Source organism: Corvus hawaiiensis, chromosome 14 (genome assembly GCF_020740725.1).
Source record: "Corvus hawaiiensis isolate bCorHaw1 chromosome 14, bCorHaw1.pri.cur, whole genome shotgun sequence".
Classification (NCBI taxonomy): domain Eukaryota; kingdom Metazoa; phylum Chordata; class Aves; order Passeriformes; family Corvidae; genus Corvus; species Corvus hawaiiensis.
Genome location: NC_063226.1, coordinates 22,982,777 through 22,999,825, shown reverse-complemented (window position 1 = coordinate 22,999,825; position 17,049 = coordinate 22,982,777). Strand labels below are relative to the sequence as shown.

General features: G+C 57.5%; 2 protein-coding genes across 7 annotated transcripts; both read right to left on the bottom strand.

Moving 5' to 3' along the window:
• Nucleotides 1–50: 50 nt before the first annotated feature.
• CCNB3 (cyclin B3) lies at nucleotides 51–4,708 on the bottom strand. Of its 3 annotated transcripts, none has more exons than XM_048319386.1 (12): nucleotides 4,572–4,708; nucleotides 3,883–4,001; nucleotides 3,718–3,813; nucleotides 3,438–3,556; nucleotides 2,858–2,960; nucleotides 2,439–2,540; nucleotides 2,170–2,262; nucleotides 1,775–1,912; nucleotides 1,181–1,336; nucleotides 747–896; nucleotides 428–558; nucleotides 51–277 (listed from the first exon to the last, which is right to left on the bottom strand). In XM_048319386.1, the coding sequence occupies exons 2-12, from the start codon at nucleotides 3,973–3,975 to the stop codon at nucleotides 205–207; spliced, it is 1,254 nt and encodes a 417-aa protein (XP_048175343.1). In that variant the 5' UTR covers nucleotides 3,976–4,001; nucleotides 4,572–4,708; the 3' UTR covers nucleotides 51–204. The 3 variants fall into 3 exon arrangements, with proteins under 3 accessions (XP_048175343.1, XP_048175341.1, XP_048175342.1); XM_048319384.1 differs by having other exon boundaries at nucleotides 2,439–2,537; nucleotides 4,572–4,650; XM_048319385.1 differs by having other exon boundaries at nucleotides 3,718–3,801; nucleotides 4,572–4,650.
• Nucleotides 4,709–7,536: 2,828 nt separating this feature from the next.
• Nucleotides 7,537–16,912, bottom strand: LOC125333392 (protein eva-1 homolog C-like). 4 transcript variants are annotated; one of them, XM_048319254.1, is made up of 8 exons: nucleotides 16,708–16,911; nucleotides 13,496–13,695; nucleotides 10,685–10,808; nucleotides 10,352–10,504; nucleotides 10,045–10,188; nucleotides 9,814–9,885; nucleotides 9,368–9,457; nucleotides 7,537–8,673 (listed from the first exon to the last, which is right to left on the bottom strand). In XM_048319254.1, exons 1-8 carry the CDS (start codon nucleotides 16,787–16,789, stop codon nucleotides 8,288–8,290), a joined length of 1,251 nt encoding a protein of 416 aa, XP_048175211.1. In that variant the 5' UTR covers nucleotides 16,790–16,911; the 3' UTR covers nucleotides 7,537–8,287. The 4 variants fall into 4 exon arrangements, with proteins under 4 accessions (XP_048175211.1, XP_048175213.1, XP_048175214.1 ...); XM_048319256.1 differs by lacking the exon at nucleotides 9,814–9,885 and having other exon boundaries at nucleotides 16,708–16,912; XM_048319257.1 differs by lacking the exon at nucleotides 9,368–9,457 and having other exon boundaries at nucleotides 16,708–16,905.
• Between the last annotated feature and the right edge of the window lie 137 nt (nucleotides 16,913–17,049).

Genomic DNA, 17,049 nt, shown 5'->3' with positions numbered 1-17,049 from the left:
CCCTCTGTCTCATCGCAGCGAGGGGAAGTACAGTACTGAGGCTCACAGTCTACAGTGCCAGCATGTATGACAAACACATTTTATTAACAGTTACACATGACTTTTTTTCCCCCCCTCCTCAGTTAAAATTACTATTATTTATGTACATGGTACCACCCTGCTTGAGGGCGCCCCGTTATTTACAGGCTTATTTACAGAGTAGGGCTAGCAGCTAGTGAGTGCCTCCTCGAGCTTGAGCATGTCCATGGGGGTGACTTTGGCAACCTCAAAGAAGACCCTGGAAGGAACATGTTGGCTTAGGGCTCAACCACAGCCCTGACACCCATCCTCCAGGGCTCCCAGATCCCTACAGAACCCCAGGGTGCATGCTGGTGGTGTCACCCCTTGCGGCAGGGACAAGCCTGAGACAGAGCCCCGTGACACTCACCTGTGCGAGTACTTGCTGCGCACAGCATTCAGCTTGTCGTGGGGCTGGTATGTGAGGAGGAAATTCAGCCTCTTCACCAGGGGGTGCAGGTCCTGGGCACTGTACCCACTGTAGTACTCCAGTGTAGGGGTCTGCAAGGGGACAGCGGGGCTAAGCTGTGTCCTCTCAATGACAGGACAGCCATCATCTTCCCTGTCCAGCATCCAAATCTGATCATAGCCCTAGAGCATCACCCCACTCACTGGTCCATTGCCTCCCACACCACTGCCATGCCTCCCAGGGTGCCTCAGCAGGGACAGGGAATTAGGCAGGTACTCACCCAGCCCCCAAGGTTTTTCATGGTAAGTGCCAGCAGCAGGCAGCTGGCAGCCAGCTTCGAGGGGCTCTCGCGGGCATAGTCGTACTCCTGCAGGGTCATCTCGCAGAGGAAGCGGGCCAGTGTCAGTGTCTCCATGGTGGCACGGGCACACTACAGCCAATGGGCAGGGAAAGGCTCAGACTTTTGAGCAATGCTGCTCCCCTTCCCAGCCTTTTTGGGATCTAGAATGCTGCCTCTGGGGCACAAGACAGAGATCCCACGCACCCAGCCTATCACAAACCACCACCCTCAACCCTTTTGAGGGGACCTGGACAGTTTCCTTGCTGCCAACTGGGAGCCTGAAGCTCCAGCAATGCAAGTCACCATCCCATGGAGCCAACAGAAGGGGTGCCTGGAGACACCTGGACACCAGCCCACCCTCCAAATGCACTCACCTTGGCAAAGCGCCGCAGGAAGCGGTAGGGGATGGGGATGTTGATATCGAACTTGAGGGTGCTGAGGATGCTCATCTCCATAGCAATAAGCTCCTCCCGCTTGTAGGCGTCATCGCAGATATAGAGGAAGTCATCCACACATGGTGGACACCGCTCCTGCGGGGGCACAACTGCTCAGCACCCCTGTGGGGGTTCACCCTGGCCCCACTCAGGAGATCCTACCCATCCCACAGGCCCTGTAAGTGTTCATGTGCTGCCAGACTCAGCAAGGACTGTTAACACCACCCTGTGGGACTTGTGTGATGTCCGCACTCCTCCAGCCCTTGGCTTTAACTCCATGCCTGCATGAGGTGAACTAAGGTATCCTGATGGTCTCTGCAGAGCAGAGAAAAGGTGGTACTCCAGTGACACCAGGAGACAGGATTCAGCCCACCATGACTGGATTCGCAGCCCTTGGGACAGGAAGGAGGAACATGACAGACATGCCATCTCAGCAGCTCTCAGCAGTGGCCTGGCCTTCTCCAAAACCCCACAGGGGCAAGAGAGGCACAGCCCCTCTGCCCCTGCACCCCAGGACAGCACACAAAGAGTCACCTCAAATTTGGAGGCAATGAGGATGGCAGTGGAGCCAATGAGCTGCAGCTTCTCCCTCATGCTCACCACCTCCACCAGGTAGTGGTCCACCAGCTTCACAGCCAGGTACAGTGTCTCATGGTTCAGCTCAAAGTTCTCCTGCAAGAATGAGAGCGGGGGTCATAACAGAGTGTCAGACAGAAGTTAGGCCTGCCCAGCCCCACCCAGCTCTCACAGAGGCCAGGGGTGCCCATAGGCCAGGCTCAGAGGGAGGGATATAGGCTCATCCCTAGCCCACACAGGGGGAGGATCAGCTCTGCACTGGGAATGCTTGCAGGAGCCTCTGCCAGCACACTAAGGTCACACGTGCCAAAGGCAGCATGGGGGCTGCTCTGCAGAAAGCTGTGCCCTCTCACCTGCACCTCCACCATCCAGTCCACAAGGATAGCACGCATATCCCCACTGATGTCTGTCTGCTTCTCCATGTAGTCAGGAAGCATGAATTTTTCCTGCCAAAGAGCCAGCTGTCAGGGACAGGGCAAACATCCCCACCCTCAGAACAAGCCCCTTTCCACCCCGTGCAGGCCCCTGCCAGGTGGTCAGAGCCTCTGGGCAGTCAGTGGCCCTGCCTGCAGTTACTCCTTCCCCAGACAGGACTGTCACCCCCTGGACAGGCATCACACACCTCTCTTTCCCGCATGTACTCAAAGATCTCCTTGGCATACTCTGCATTGGCATAGGGGTCACCCAGCTGCTCCTTGTCAATGTCCTCCACTGCTGGTACCTGCTGGCACGGAAGAGGCAGCAATAAGGGGGAGGCCCTGTGGGTGCTGGTCACCTTGTTGGGGCAAGGCTGCTGCCCCTCTGCACCCCCCTTTTCCTACCTGCCCTCATCACCCTGCAGTCCCTGCCCCACTCTTTCCCATGGGAGGATTCTTGAAGGAAGATGGTGGTGTGCTTTACCCCCCCTCCCCAGCTTTCCATCACGCTGGCCAAAGTCTCTCCAAGGTCCAGAGCACTGCCTGGTGCCTCAGTACCACCAGTGGCAGCCACAGACCAGTGCTGTGATGGGCCTGGGGCAATGCTGCAGCCCAGGGTCCCTACCCTCTCCTCAGGAGGCTTTAGTTCCTGCACAGACACCGGCTTCTCTGGCACAGGATTCACTTTGGGCTCTGCAGGAGCTGTTGGGGGAGTTTTCTTCATTGACCTGGGAAGGACAAGAGCATAAATCATTGGCCAAATTTCTTGGCTGAAAGGGGCCTTCCAGAGACTCTTGCTGCTTCAGGAAGGGGCCAAACCACACCTAAAATATACCCACAGACTCTTAGAATCACTAAGGTTGGAAAAGACCGTTAAAGATATTGAGAACAACAGTTCCCCCAGCACTGCCATGCCCACCACTAAACCATGTCCCCAAGAGCCACATCCACATGACTTTTAAATCCTTCCATGGAAGGTAACTCTACAACTGTCCTGGGCAGCCTGTGCCAGGGCTGGACATCCCTTTTGGGGAAGGTTTTGCCTAATAGCCAACCTAATCCTCCCCTGGCACAACCTGATGCCATTTGTAGTAGATATACTATTTCTCCCCTGCATCTGGCAGGGTCTCCATCACCCAAGGGAACCCCCACTACTTGTCCCCATGGGACAAGTTTGCAGCAAACCCTTGCCTCCAGCTACTCACTTTTTTAGGTTGATCTCGTTGTTCTTGGCCACTCCCAAGGCATTATGTGCCTTCTGTGCCTTGGGTGGAGCAACTTTCACAGGCTCCTTTTTCCCTGCCACCACCTGGTTCTTGTGAGCCTGTTTGGGTCAGAACAGGGGGATATAGGGGCTGCACAGTGGAAAACAAGGTATGCCCTGCAGGGAGACCTCTCCTCTTCCTAATGGGCATGGGGCATGCCCCCCCACCATGGGGGGCTCACGGTGGGCACCAGAACTCCCACCCTCACAGAAGCACTCACATTGGTGATGTCCCCAAATGCTGATCTCTTCTTGGGCCCACCCTGGGGTGAGGACGAAGACCTCTTGGCATGACAGCTCTCCTCCTGCAAGAGAGGCTGTTAGAAGACAGTGGTCAGCTGCCCCACAGAAGTGCCCCTACAGCCCTCGCCTGGCTTGGTGCTCACCTTCTCGGGGTCGACATTCTCTGTAGCAGGGCCTACCTTGCCTGCTCGGGACTGCTTGGTAGTCAGCATCTTGGCATTGCGTGGCAACGGCATCCTCTCCCTTGGTCTCTGCGAGCAAGCTGGGGGCAAAGCAGGATGTGATGGGGGCTGCTGCTGGCCTGCCTCCAGGGACACCCGCCCATCTTGGGGCGGAACAGGGGGACTGACCCCTTTCCTGAGCACGGCCGGAGGGTAGTGCCCCAAGACAAGCCCAGGCAAGGGACAAGTCTGGCTAGGAGTCCAGGGAGGAAGGGACATGGACCCCAAAGACCGCCACCAAAAGCACTCTGCTGGGCGAGGTGGGACAGGCAACTCCCAGATTCCTACATCCCAGAGAAGGATGCAAGGGCTTGCACTTCCTCGCAGAGCTCGTGGTCTTGGAGATCTCCACTCCCCTACAACCCTCAGGGTCCCCTGGAGAAGTGGGGAGTCCCAAAGTTACCCTCTCCCCTGCACCCCCCGGAGTTCCCTAGGGGAGCCGGGGGTCTTGGAGGCGCCCACTCCCTTGCACCCTCCAGGGTCCCCACGCCTGCCACCGCCTAGGGGTCCCAGCGCTGCCCACTCCCCCGCAGCCCCCGGAGACCCCACTCACCCATCCCCAGGTCGTCCCCCCCAGTCACCCACGCCCGGGTTGTCCCCTCCCCACTCACCTATGCCCGGCCGCTGTCCCCGCACCTCCGGCCCCGGCGCTTTTGAAAGTAGCAGTTCGGTAGCGGCCGGCCAGCACTGGCCGAGCCTCGTCCAATCAGAGTGCGAGGCGGTGCCAGGCGGTGGCCAATCGGCGGGCGCAGAGGGATGCAGTTGCCAAGGGGCAGGGCGGCAGCGTTTAAAATTCAACGCCGGCGGCCAATGGAAGGGCGGGCATGCGGCAGGGGCGGGGCGAGCGCCGGGCCGAGCGGGCAGTGATTGGTGGGCGTGGGTGCCGTTTAAATCCGTTCCGTGGGGCCCGGAGGGGGTGGCGTGGCGGCCGGGCAGTCGAGTGGGGAGCCTCGGCGTGGCCGGGGGAGCGGCGCCGGCTTTGCTGTCCTTCGGGGCGGGTGGAGCGGCTCTGGGGTCCACTGGGTCCTCTGCCTCCGCCCGCAGCCGAGGCTGTGGGTCCCAGACCTCGGGGCTGCCCTTTCCCAATGGGCTGGGGAGCTCTGGTTTGGGGGACAGGGTGTGCTGGCCGTGCACCTTCCTTGACCCGGTGTCGGGAACAGAGGATTCGGATCGCTTGGAGAATCACAGAACGGTTTGGGTGAGAAGGGACCTTAAGCTCATCCCGTTCCACCCCCTGCCGTGGGGAAGGACACCATCCACTATCCCAGGTTGCTCCAAATCCCGTCCAACCTGGCCTTGGACACTTCCAGGGATCCAGGGGCAGCCACAGCTTCTCTGGGCGCCTGTGCCAGGGCCCCCCCCCCACGCTCACAGGGAAGGTATTTTTCTAGTATCTAGTCTAACCCTGCTTTGACTATCTGAGGTACCACAGGAGCAGTGTTCATGTGGTGTCGTATAGGCATGACTGACCAAGTTCAGGGTGAGGCTCACTGGGACTGCCACAGCGACCAGGACAGGGTCAAAGTTACCAAGGCACATGTCACAGTCACTGTACTATGGGGTTATAGGCAATACCAGCTGCTTACCAAACATCTGCTGAGGGTAAGAGCACTCTGTGTGTATCAAGGACCAGCCTTGAGGGCATTGCGGTTCTTGAGGAGACCCCTGCCATGCAGCCAGGCTCACTCAGGCTGTCAGTTGGCTTGTAGTCAATTTCCATGTGTCAGGAAAGGAGTGCATGAGACTCCTCACACCCACAGCTTGCTTTGTTCCTTGATAAACTAGTCTTGGAAAAGCCACCCACTTTTCATGTGTCAGACACATACATGATCCATGTTCATATACTTGATACTCACTGTATCACTCTGCTCCTTTGTGAGTTTCCAGCGCAGTCCTTTGCTCTCATGCCACCACCATGCAGTAGTCCCGTGCCCTCAGCAACTCTTGGGGGCTTTTCAGAGCCACTGAGCTCTGGCTCAAGTGAAGCCCCCACTGAGGTAAACTCAGCAGAGCTCAGCACTGCAGCAGAGGAAAGCTTCCCCCAGCCACCAGGTTCCCGGAAAAACCTTTCAAATTCCTAAGTTTAACTCAAGAAAATCCTTTCAGATAATTCCACACCCATGTGCTGCTGTTGCGGGTGGAGCTGATGAACCCCTGGCCGAGGAAACACAGCAGTGCCAGCATCTGAGGGGATTTAAACCTGCTGCCCAAGGGCCACATGGGCAGGATCAGGCACATGGCTTGGGCTGTATGCAGGCAGCTCTGCCACATCTCCAGCAGAAAGACCTGGGTCATGGACAGCCAGGAGCAGAATTCTGCTCACAGGTCCAGTGGAGGTTTAAATCTGGGTCCCTTCGGTCCCCAAAACTGGTCAGGGCTGCTGCAGCTCCAGCCCATCTTGTTTCCTCCTGTCATTGCTTCTGTCCCCGGCCTGGGGCCTTCCTGAGGCTTGCTTGCTATTGGGTTGGGATCCTGTGGGATCCTTTCCCTGTGCATGTTAAGGCAGGGCATAGCCCAGCCAAAAATACAAGTTGGGTGCATACTAGCCAGGCAGAGCCAGAACACATCCCACTGCCAATGGAAACCTGGTTATCCTGTGGGGTAAGATCCTCAGCCAAAACTCCCATCCAAGTCTGCCCACGTCTCTGTGGAGGCTGGGATAAGCTGCCTGCTTTGGGACAGCTTCATGTCTGCCTGTCCTGCCCAGGCTTGGCACTGGGAAGCTGGCTTTTCCAGTTTCTGAAGCACTGCCATGCTGGTGCTCCTGGTGAGGCTCTTGGGAATCCCAGGCCTGCTGCAGGGGTGCAAGTCGCACCACACGAGCTGAAATCACCCCGGATGTGGGGGATGTGGGATAAAAGATGAGGAGAGCAACAAGTGCAAAGTGAAGCCATGGGTGTGCAGCAGGATCTGTGCCAGCTGTCCAAGCATTGAGGCAAAACTGTGGTCTCAGTCCTGCCCACAATCTAAGGATGCTGGGGGCCAGTTGGAGGTGAGAGCTCTGCAAGCTCTCCTTGGGCTCTGACATTCCCTCAGCAGCCCCCCAAATCAGGTAGAATGCAGGTCCTTGGCTCCTCCCACTAGACTCTGCTGTCTAGCTCCCACTGGACTCTAGCTGCTAGCTCAAGAGCATCTGTGCCTGATATGTCCCTATTGTGAGGAGAGCTGGGTTTCTGCTTCCATCCAGCCTCTTTCCACAGCACTAAAAAAGCCTGCACTGCCTTTTCGAGCTGGAGCAGACCTCAGCCCCAGCCTGGCTTCCTGGCACTGCAGGACGGCCAAGAAGCCCGTCTGCATGGTATCTGGGGGCCTTTGCTCCAGGATTGCTTACCAGTCAGGAAGCCCCAGGGTCAAGAAGAGCAGCAAGGACAGGGAAGCATCATTCCTCAAACCCAGATGGACTGCTTTTCCCCATTTCCCTTCCCCAGGCTAAAACCTTATCCCTTCCTGTGGTAAAACAGGCCCAACTTGTTACTTCCCATAGCCAAGTGCCAGAAGCACTGGTGGGAGGCAAGATACTTCACTGCCTCTTCCTTTTTCCCTTTTTCATTACTAATGGCCAAGGTCAGGGAGAAATGTGCCCAAGAGCTGTTGCATTTATTTACTGGGAAAAAACACAGCAAGTTAAAACTTGGGGCTCTGCTGCCACTGGGGAAAGTACAAAGGAAAGCACAGAGCAACACGGCGTGGCAGAGCTCCTGAATGGAGAGTGAGAGGCAGTGTCATGCTGAGCTGCCAGTGGCCCCAGCCTGGGGAGTAGCTCCCTTGGCACAGCAGGGCTGCATGGCATGCACTGTGGTGGGGCTGTGCTGGTGATGCCTGCTGTGCTTGCACACCCACTCCACCTGTGTCTCCCTGTGTCCTGGCCATTCCTGCCTCTGCTGCTGGCACAGTGCCTGAGTGCAGGGTGCATTTGCAGCACCAGGAGTGGAAGCCAGTACCCAAGGAAAAATAAGAGCAAACAGCCTTGAAGGGCTCAGGGTGGGCTTGGCACACCTGATGAGGGTTCAACTCTAGAGCCAGATGATGTGAGCTGAGAACAGGGAGGTTAGGTTAGGGTTAGTGGTGTGTCTGTGGCAAAGGAGCCAATGGCCCACGGAGCCGTTACACAGCCCCTCATCACACCCAGGGACTGCATGTCACCCCCAGGCTAGAGTTACCATGCTGGGGGAGCAGTGAGTTGATGGACACGCTGGAGCTGCCATGACCCTGCTGCCTCTTGGGATGTCCAGTCGCCCCAAGGAGCCCAAACTCTTATGTCTGTCTGATATCGGATCCCACTGAGCCTGCATCCCTCTGCTGCTCTCCAGCCATTTTCTTCCAGTTCTTATTTGGTGGCCGATTTGATCTTGTGTATGGCATACGGGCTTGACTCCCTGGGCATCCAGATCTCCTCCCCACTGTGGCCCTGGTGCTCCACTGCTCCCTCCATAGCTGCCGTCAGCTCAGGGCTGAAGATGCTGTCAGTTGCCCGGTAGGTGTGGGTGAGGCGGCGGAAGGAGGAGTCTGAGGAGCTGTCATCAGGGACATCTTCATCCTGCTCATCCCGCAGCTTGGTCCTGCCCAGCTCCGAGCTGCTCCCCAGCTCTGGATCTTTGAGAGCCTCCCCCATCTCCTGGAGGAAGGTCGTTTTGGGGCTGATGATGCACAGCAGCAACATGAGGCCTCCTGAGACTCCACAAAGAAAGTAGAGGGCAACTTTCTCTGGGACACCTGAGGGGAAAAGAAAAGAAAGACACCAAGGTACAAACTGCTCTGCAGCCTGTATCAGTGCCTGCAAAGCCCCTCTGCCAGGCATTTGGGAATAAGAGGGGAGCAGGGAGGGATGCCCTCACCACCCAGGCTGCAGAGGCAGGACAGACCCTGCCCCACTGACCATGGAAGTGTCGCCTAGAGCCTCATCAGCACCCACCAGTCCTGAAATGTGCCTTTCCCCAAAGGAAACCTCCATTGGGATGGGAGTGAGGCAGAGCAGAGGAAAGAATAATCCTTTGGGGGATTAAATGAGTAATTTCCTCTGGCAAGGGAAATTTTTGCCTACAGAGAGGTGGTCTCTATCAGTACCTGCAGACAGGGCAGGAAGGAAAAGACCCAGGGCAGGAAGGAAAAGGGTAATCTGGCCTGTTAGAAGAGGAAGGCCCACAGGCAGGACTGTAGCCACACCATGACTCTTGGTGCTGTGGGATTTTGGGGCTTGTTCAACCTCTGAACTCCTGCCCTACCTGTCCACTCCAAACCCAGCATGGGCCCTACTCCTTTGTGTGCCTGTTGACCCTGCGGGAGAGGTCTGGGATCTGGCTGCCTCTGAGATGAGCCCTGGGTTGAGCTGGGGCCATCCGGGACCCCAGCCACCCCCAGCCTGTCCTGTTCCCCTGACTGCTGCATGAGACCCAGGGAGGGCACGTACCCCAAAGGTGGGCAAAAGCTTCCAGAGAGCTAGTAAAAACCATGCGGTCTTCCTGGAGCCTGGAGAACCTGGGGCCTTTGTACCAGCCACCTGCAGTGACAAGGGGGTGCAGGCTGAGACACGAGGTGCTCTCAGTGCTCCGTGTCCCGGCTGCCTACTCCTGCTTGTCCTTCCCCATACCACACTCCATCCTTCCTGCACAAATGCTCTGCTGCCTGCAGGGATGACCCTGTGTGTCTTCCCCTCCCCTGCTCCAGCAGATGCCACCTCCAGCCCCTCAGACACGGGCACTGACGAAGGGATGGCTTCCACCATGGAACACAGGTGGAAGGTGATAGGCTGGGGCTGGTACCAGGGATGCAGACAGGCCATGGAAGGGCTGGTTCACCCAAGCATGGACATGGTGCCACACTGTTTGTGGTGTAACCTCCCTTCCCCCACATTACCATGCATGTAGTCCGAGAGCAGGAAGGGGTCTGAGGTGTCAGGGCCCACCTCCTCCAGCAGTTGCTTGGGCACTGCAAGGAGAGCACACACCAAGCATCACCACCCTGCTCCTCCCCTGCAGCCCCTGTGTGCCTGGGGAGCCCCATGCCCCTGCCTGCCTGGCATGGGGTGGGCGCAGCAGACACTCCACCAGTGGCCCCTGTGCCCCTGGCTCCGTGGGGAGCTCTCACCACAGGTGTAAGAGACTCGCAGCTGCTTCTTCATGCCGGGGAGGCATGGGTCCCCAAAGGTGGCCTTGTCAGCAGCCACGGTGCAGTTCCCCTTGCGGTGGCACTTCTTGGAGACCCTGCGCAGAGCATCTGGAGCCACACACTCTGCAGAGACATAAGGCATGGACCCATGGGCAGAGCTGCCTACCCCTCCCTGCTGGGCATCAGCCAGCTGAGGCCATGGGACACAGGTACAGCCCAGTGATGGACTTGTGCCATACTCTCTGCATGGTTCCTGTCCCATTTCTTTCTCGAATCATATGCATACCTATATGGGGTCCTCCAGTGTTCAAGGCATCACACTCTGGTTTGCCCCGCAGGAATCGTCCATAACTTGCAGAATAAATGGCCAGGATGGATTTTGGTCGACACTGCAGCCTAAGCTTGTCATTCTCGCACACGGTCTTGACCCGATGGTTCCCTGGGGAGTGACATCACAGAGTGTCCCGATGCATCCTGAATCACCTCTCTTAGGCCGAGGGGAGGGTTGAAAGAGGGCTGCAAGGTACAGGAGTAGCCATGCTCTCCTTCCTGCCCCTTTCTGAGCAGCTGAGGTCAGGAAGAGCCCATGCAGTGTTGCCCAGACTGTGTTCCACCTCACCTGGCTGGCACTTGTAGGAAGCGATGAGATACTTGTGTGTCCCAGGGCATGGGTCTGGCCCAAAGACCTGGCTGTGCACTGAGAACTGGCACCACTGCTGGTCCTGGCACTCAGCCAGCAGCTTCTGGAGAGCAGAGTGGAACAGATGTGAGTTGGGTGAGAAGTCCTGAGGCTGTTCTCACCTCCTGTCCCTCAGTGCTATCACCAGGCTCAGGGAAATGGCCTGTTGCCCCACAGCTGCTCCTGCCCACCCCTGATGCAGACATGCCAATTCCAGTGCCCATTCCTGAACCAATTCCTCCCCTGCACCCACAGTGAGCTGTGTGCCAGCACGTCTGCTACTACCTGTGCTGGCATCCCAGTACCACACCACGCCGCGCGTCCCTAACACCTGTGCAGGTGCGCGCTGACTCTGCCCCGTGCGCTCGCGTCCCCGCGGTCCGTGCAATGTCCCCGCGCGGCCACAAGGTGGGGACAAGGGTTCACCCACGGGCCGGCCGGGCCCCACCGGTGACCGAGGTGGTCGCGGCCGCTCTCCCTCCTGCGTACGCGGCCAGCCCGCGGGTGGCCACGGCGGGCCCTCGGCTCTGGCAGCAGTCTCTGGGTAGCCCGGCCTCGGGTGGCTGTGGGACTCCCTGCCCCTATGTCCCCCTCTTTGTCCCCGCAAGTCCCACAGCAATGGCTCCGCAGTGGAGCAGAGGCTGCCGGCAGCAGGGAGCACTTTACGCCCTTGCTGCCGCCTCGTGACTCAGGCCCGGGGATCCCAGCACCCAAAACGGAGCCCCTTCTCATGTCTCCTTCCCCTCCTCTGTCCCTGTCCCTCCTGCCCAGCTTAGGACTGAGCCTCCCCTTAGTCTTCACTGGCTGCCAGAAGGGAAATTCACTAAGGAAACAGAAGTAATCTCTCTTCCCAGTTGCTGCCTGAACAGAGCTGAGCCTTGTCAGCAGCTCTGCTCTCTGCCCTCCAGACATCCCTGCTCCTTAAGCAGGAGCGGGTATCCCAGCCCTGTGCCAGCATGGCCACCCCACTGTTCACCCAGTATGAACCTGGGCTATACGGACCTGCTCTCACTTTCCAAGCACCTGTGCCAGGCCATACTCTCCATCCTGCAGGGAGGGGAACCCTCTGTGCTTGCAGGGTGGTTCATGGGGCCAGCCTGGTGCCATGCCAGCGTGGTCGAGCTTGGTGCTTGCAGACCTCCTGGGACATGCAGGATCCCAGGAGGGGATGTATGGCTGGAGCTGGAGCAGGACCAGGCAGGAAAGCCCTGCGAGCTCCTTAGCAGGGCACTGGCTCCTCAGCTCTTCTTCCTCTTCTCCAGCTCATTCCCTTTTCCTGCAGGCAGCTGCAGTCACTGGCTTTGCTGCAGGTTTGTCCCAGCCCTAGCAAGGAGCTGGAACAGGGTCTTAGAAAAGCAGCACATGAAACAATGTCCCCATCGAGGGACCCAGGCATCAACTTTGGGGAGGTTCCATCCCTTTTCTTCTGTGAGCCTCTGCTTTCCTACCCTTTCCCTGCACCAGCTGCTGCCATCAAACAGAGCCCCTTTGGTCCGCTTCATTAATCCACTCCCTGGGACCTGCCAGCACAGATGGGGGCTGCTTCTGGCTGGGGAAGAGCCAAGCTCTGTGCTAACCCCAGGGGATGCAGCCACAGGGATGAGCACAGCATCTCGTGGGGTCCTGTCTCACTTCGTGAGCCTAACACCTTGGCTACGGCAAAGCTCCTCTCCCAGAAGCCAGCCCCAGCTTCCAGGGCTTTCTCTGAGCTTGCTGCTTCCTGTGGGATTGCAAGCCAGCTCAGGACACAGCAGTGCCTCCCGCCAGGCTCCACTCTGGGATGTATGGCAGAACATCTCTTCCACCCTTATCTTCCAAATATGGTCTAGGAAAAGGGCCCCACAGTGAATCACAGATGATGCAAAACTGTGAAGAGCTGTTGACTCCCTCAAAGGCAGGGAGGCTCCACAGAGAGACCTCGACAAATTAGAGGACTGGGCAGTCACCAACCATAGGAATTTCAATAAGGAAAAGTGCTGGACTCTGTACCTGGGATGGGGCAACCCTGGGTGTATGGACAAACTGGGGAATTTGATGTTGGAAAGCAGTGCTGCAGCAGGGGCCCTGGGGGTCCTGGTCAACAAAAAGCTGAATATAAGCCAGCAGTACCCTGGCAGCCAGCAGGGACAACCATGTCCTGGGGGGTTCAGCCAGGCCAGGGAGGGGATTGTACAGCTCTGCTCTGCAGTGGGGTGGCCTCACCGTGAATATTGTGTGCAGTTTTGGTCACCACAATATAAGAAAGATATTAAACTATTAGAGAGCATCCAAAGGAGGGCAATAAATATGGTGAAGGGCCTTGAGGGGAAGCCTTATGAGGACTGGCTGAGGACACTTAGTCTGTTCAGCCTGGAGGAGTCTGAGGAGGATCTCATTTCAGTCTACAACTTCCTCGTGAAGGGAAGAGAAGGGGCAGGCACTGATCTCTCCTCTATGGTGACCAATGACAGGACCCAAGGGAATGGGCTGAAGTTGTGTCAGGGCAGGTTTAGGCAGGATATTGGAAAAAGGTTCCTCTCACAGAGGGTGGTTGGGAACGCCCAGCCAGAGAAGGTCTCAGCACCAAGCCTAACAGAGTTCAAGAAGCTTTTTTGAGTCTTTGATTCTGTGATTCTGTAATCCTGATGCTGGTGAAAACCTCCTCAGGGCACAGGGAGGCTGCATTGCCTGCAGTCCCCCAGCCTAAGCAGACAGCTCAGTGATGCGGAGACAGAGGGATGTGCAGCCCGGCCCCTGGGATCCCTCCCTTACCAGGTGGGCAGTGGCAGACGTGCATTCAGTGCTCTCCTGGGAGGCATTGTTGGGGCTGGGGCAGAGGTTGGCGCTGGGCACACGACGCCCATAGAAGGCACCGAGGATGCTGATGGTGGTTTTGCGAGGGCAGACGATGAGAAGCTGCTCTCCATCGCAGGTGTGGGCAGTGTGATTCCTCAGCACCTTGCGCAGGTACCCTGGAAGAGGAAAGCAGGGGAGGCATTGTCCAAAGGAGACATCAGGGCCACGGCAGTGGTGGCACTTGGGCACCCAAGTCCTGGTGGCAGTGAGGATGTCTTGAGATGAGGCACTTATGGGGTGAACAGGATCAGAGCAGGACAGCAGCAGAGAAGATGGGCTTGTAGCAAACCTTGCATACAGCATTGCTGCTGAGAGCCTGGAAAGCAGCACGGAATAGTTGAACTGGTTAGCAACAGGAAGGGAAAGCGGGAGGCAGTACAGCAGGTCAGAGAAGATGGGGAAATCCCATAAGGAGTCATCAAGTGTTTAGAGAAAATCAGGCTTGTTATGGAGCCATGGTGGGGAGAGAACAAGGGTGAGCCAGAGATGGTCCCCCAGTGATGATCCCTGGAGTCAGGGTGAGGCGGATGCGCTCTGTCACAAGTCTGTCACAAGTTGAGCCGTGAGCCGGATGAGAGAAAGGTCCAGGGGCTGCTGCAGGCTCCCACAGCTGGCTGGGTCAGTATGGATGAGCGTGAGCCACAAAGTCATCACCTGAGCCCAGCTGGCCTCAGGTCTCTGCTGAAGAAGCCCAGTGTATTGGTCCAAACCATTCCTGGCCCACAGCCCTTTCAATGGGCGCTGGCTCTTCCCTCCTTGAATTCCCATCACAGAATGCTTCTCTCTTTCAATCCCACCTACTTTGTGTCCCAAACTACTGCCCCTGTTGTTTTCCCTACAGGAAACAGGGGGACAGCAAAGTGGGACTGTCCTGCCTGGCCTCTCCAAGGGCTTAACATGTAGCATTGCCTCCAGTTGGCATTGGCTGTACTGGGTGGGCAAGGAAGCTGTTTTAGTAACAGCTCTTCAAGCTGCTAGGTGCTCTGAGCAGGCACCAGTTGCTGGAGAAGGCCGAGGAAGCAAGAAAAGCTGACAAAATGTAATGTGTAGGCCCTGAATGAAGCCATTTGTGGTTTTGAGTAAAAAAAAAGCAAAGGGAAAGCATAATTTTGAGGCTTGGGAGATGGGGACAGGGCAACATAGGGCTTCCGAGCATATTACAGACCCCAATCCCCAGCTGTAGGGTCTTTGGAGGAACTTGCACCTCAGCCCCAGGCCAATGCTGGGCCCCAGGGCAGGACATGTACCCTGTCCCCCAACTCCCTGTGTGTCAAACTCCCCCAAACCAAGACAAGAAGGTGCGAGCACAAGCTCCCTCCCCTTCTGTGCAAACTGGTGCCAGGCTCAGCAGCACAAAGGGCCCCTTTCACCTTCAGTGCTGCCACTAACCCTTTGGCATCTGCAGTCAGCATCCCTCCCTGGGATGTCAGCGGGTGCAGCTGGGAGCTGCCTCCAGCCCGGAGTAAATCTCTCCCTTGGCATTATCCCTTGCAAGCTGGGATGAGCAAGTGGGTGGCCACAGCATCCCAGAAACAAGCCCTCAATTGCTTCTCTGCATGCTGGAGGAGAAAGGAAAGGAGAGGTAGAGGAGGGTAGATGGCAGTAGACAAAGTATTCTAGCCAGGTCAAAGCTCCAGTGCAATGCAAAGATGCTCTTTGAATGGCACTGTGCTGGACCAGCCCCTTGGGGTGCGGTGCCCACAAAGAGGGGGCAGGACAAACCCTGTCCTGTCCCTCTCCTCTGGTTGCCCCGTATCACTGGATGCTGGGGGCTGTGAGGGGCACAGGACCCTGCCCAGGCTGCCAGCCCCCATCCCCTTCCTCTGCATCTGCTGCAGCAGCCCCACAGCTGCAGCACCAGCCCCACACCTGGCAGCAGTCAGGCTCTCCTGAAGGTTTCAGAGCCACCCCAGCCTTGACTTCTTCCTGGCACTGACTCCAATTCCACCTGCCCATACCCGACACTGCTGGATGTAGGGCTGCTTAAACCCCCCAACTGCTGGGCAGCCCTGGATGCAGAGGGCTCAGCCAAATCCTGGGGATGGTGGGGAACTCAGGGGAGAAATATGAGAAGAAATGGGTTTCCCCAAATCCAGCCTTGAGGCAGGCACCCTGTTCTGCTGTCATGCCAGCTGGCAGCACCAGTGGTTTGTATTTTAAAACTGAGGCTTGAACACTGCAATGGGGGCAGAGGTTTCTTCATCACACTATTTTGGGCCAGTGAGCAGTTGTGAAGATGTTTTTTTGGGTGGAGCCATGTTGAGGAGGCTGTAGGCAGACTTTGTGAGTGATTTGTGCCAGTACAGCTGACTCAGTCTCCGGTGCTGTGGTTGTGCCGTTAGCTCTGCCCAGATGAAATCACATCCTCCTCACCGCAGCCTGCCCTGCAGCATCGGGCTTTCACCCACCTGGGCCCGGCTGAGCAGAGGGGAGGTGTGCATGGCTGTTCCCAGATGATCCCTGGGGAATGGCTGGTGCCCAGCCTGCCTGCACCTGTCCTGTCTGTTCAAAGAGCTGGGGCACAAGGGATCCCAAATTTCTGCCTTGTCTACATCTATAAGGCTCACCAGCATGGCCCTGGGTAGAGCCTCTGACCCTTGCCGTGTCTCGTGGCAGGGAATCTTGCAGCACCCCTACTCACGAGTGGCACTAGCTGGGGCACAGCCACCACCTCCATCCAGGCACCAGGTACAGCTTCAGCCCAACTCTTCCCTCCCCTTCTCAGAACAGGGAAGGCTGGCAGGGCAGCCCTGGGTATTCCTTCAGCTCTACACTCTGCCCAGCACCGAGGACATGAGTGTTGTGGCTGGGGGGTGCTCAGCAAAGCTCAGGAACTGGCTTGATATTTGTTTCTTTACATTTCTGTCTCCAAACTGTCCATGGGAGCACAGCAGAGCTGGGGAGCCACTCTTACGCACACCAGGGCTGTGAGATGTGTGCGGTGTGTTTTCGGAGAACAGCCCTGTGTGGGGATAAAGAAATCCCAAAGTTTTGGGGAAACTCACTCTGGCCTGCCATGGTTTATACCTCACTTGTCCCTACCCCACCAACCTGCTGTCACTTCACCCTCCCATCATACCAGTGCAGTCCTCAGCATCCCCCACCTCCCTGCCTTCACCCTGACTCACCGGACAGCTCCGGGCTGGCCTCCAGACGCACAGTGAAGCAGAGGAAGACCATGGTTACTGCTGGCCGGACCAGTCCGGCCATGGCACAACCGCTGTGTCCCACCCGGCAGCCTGTACCAGCCGGGGCCTTGGCGGCGGGTGGTGCCCGCGGGGCTGGCACTGCAGGGGGACAATGGCTCGCTTCTCTGCCCTGCTGAAGTCCCGAGGCTGGGCGGGCACATGTGCACTCACTCTTAGCCTGCTGCCCGGGGCCAGAGGCTGCTCGGGACAGCTGGGTCACTCTCAGCACAGGAACACTTCTCCCAGGGCACCCTGTTACGAGTGATCTGTGCCTTGGCATCC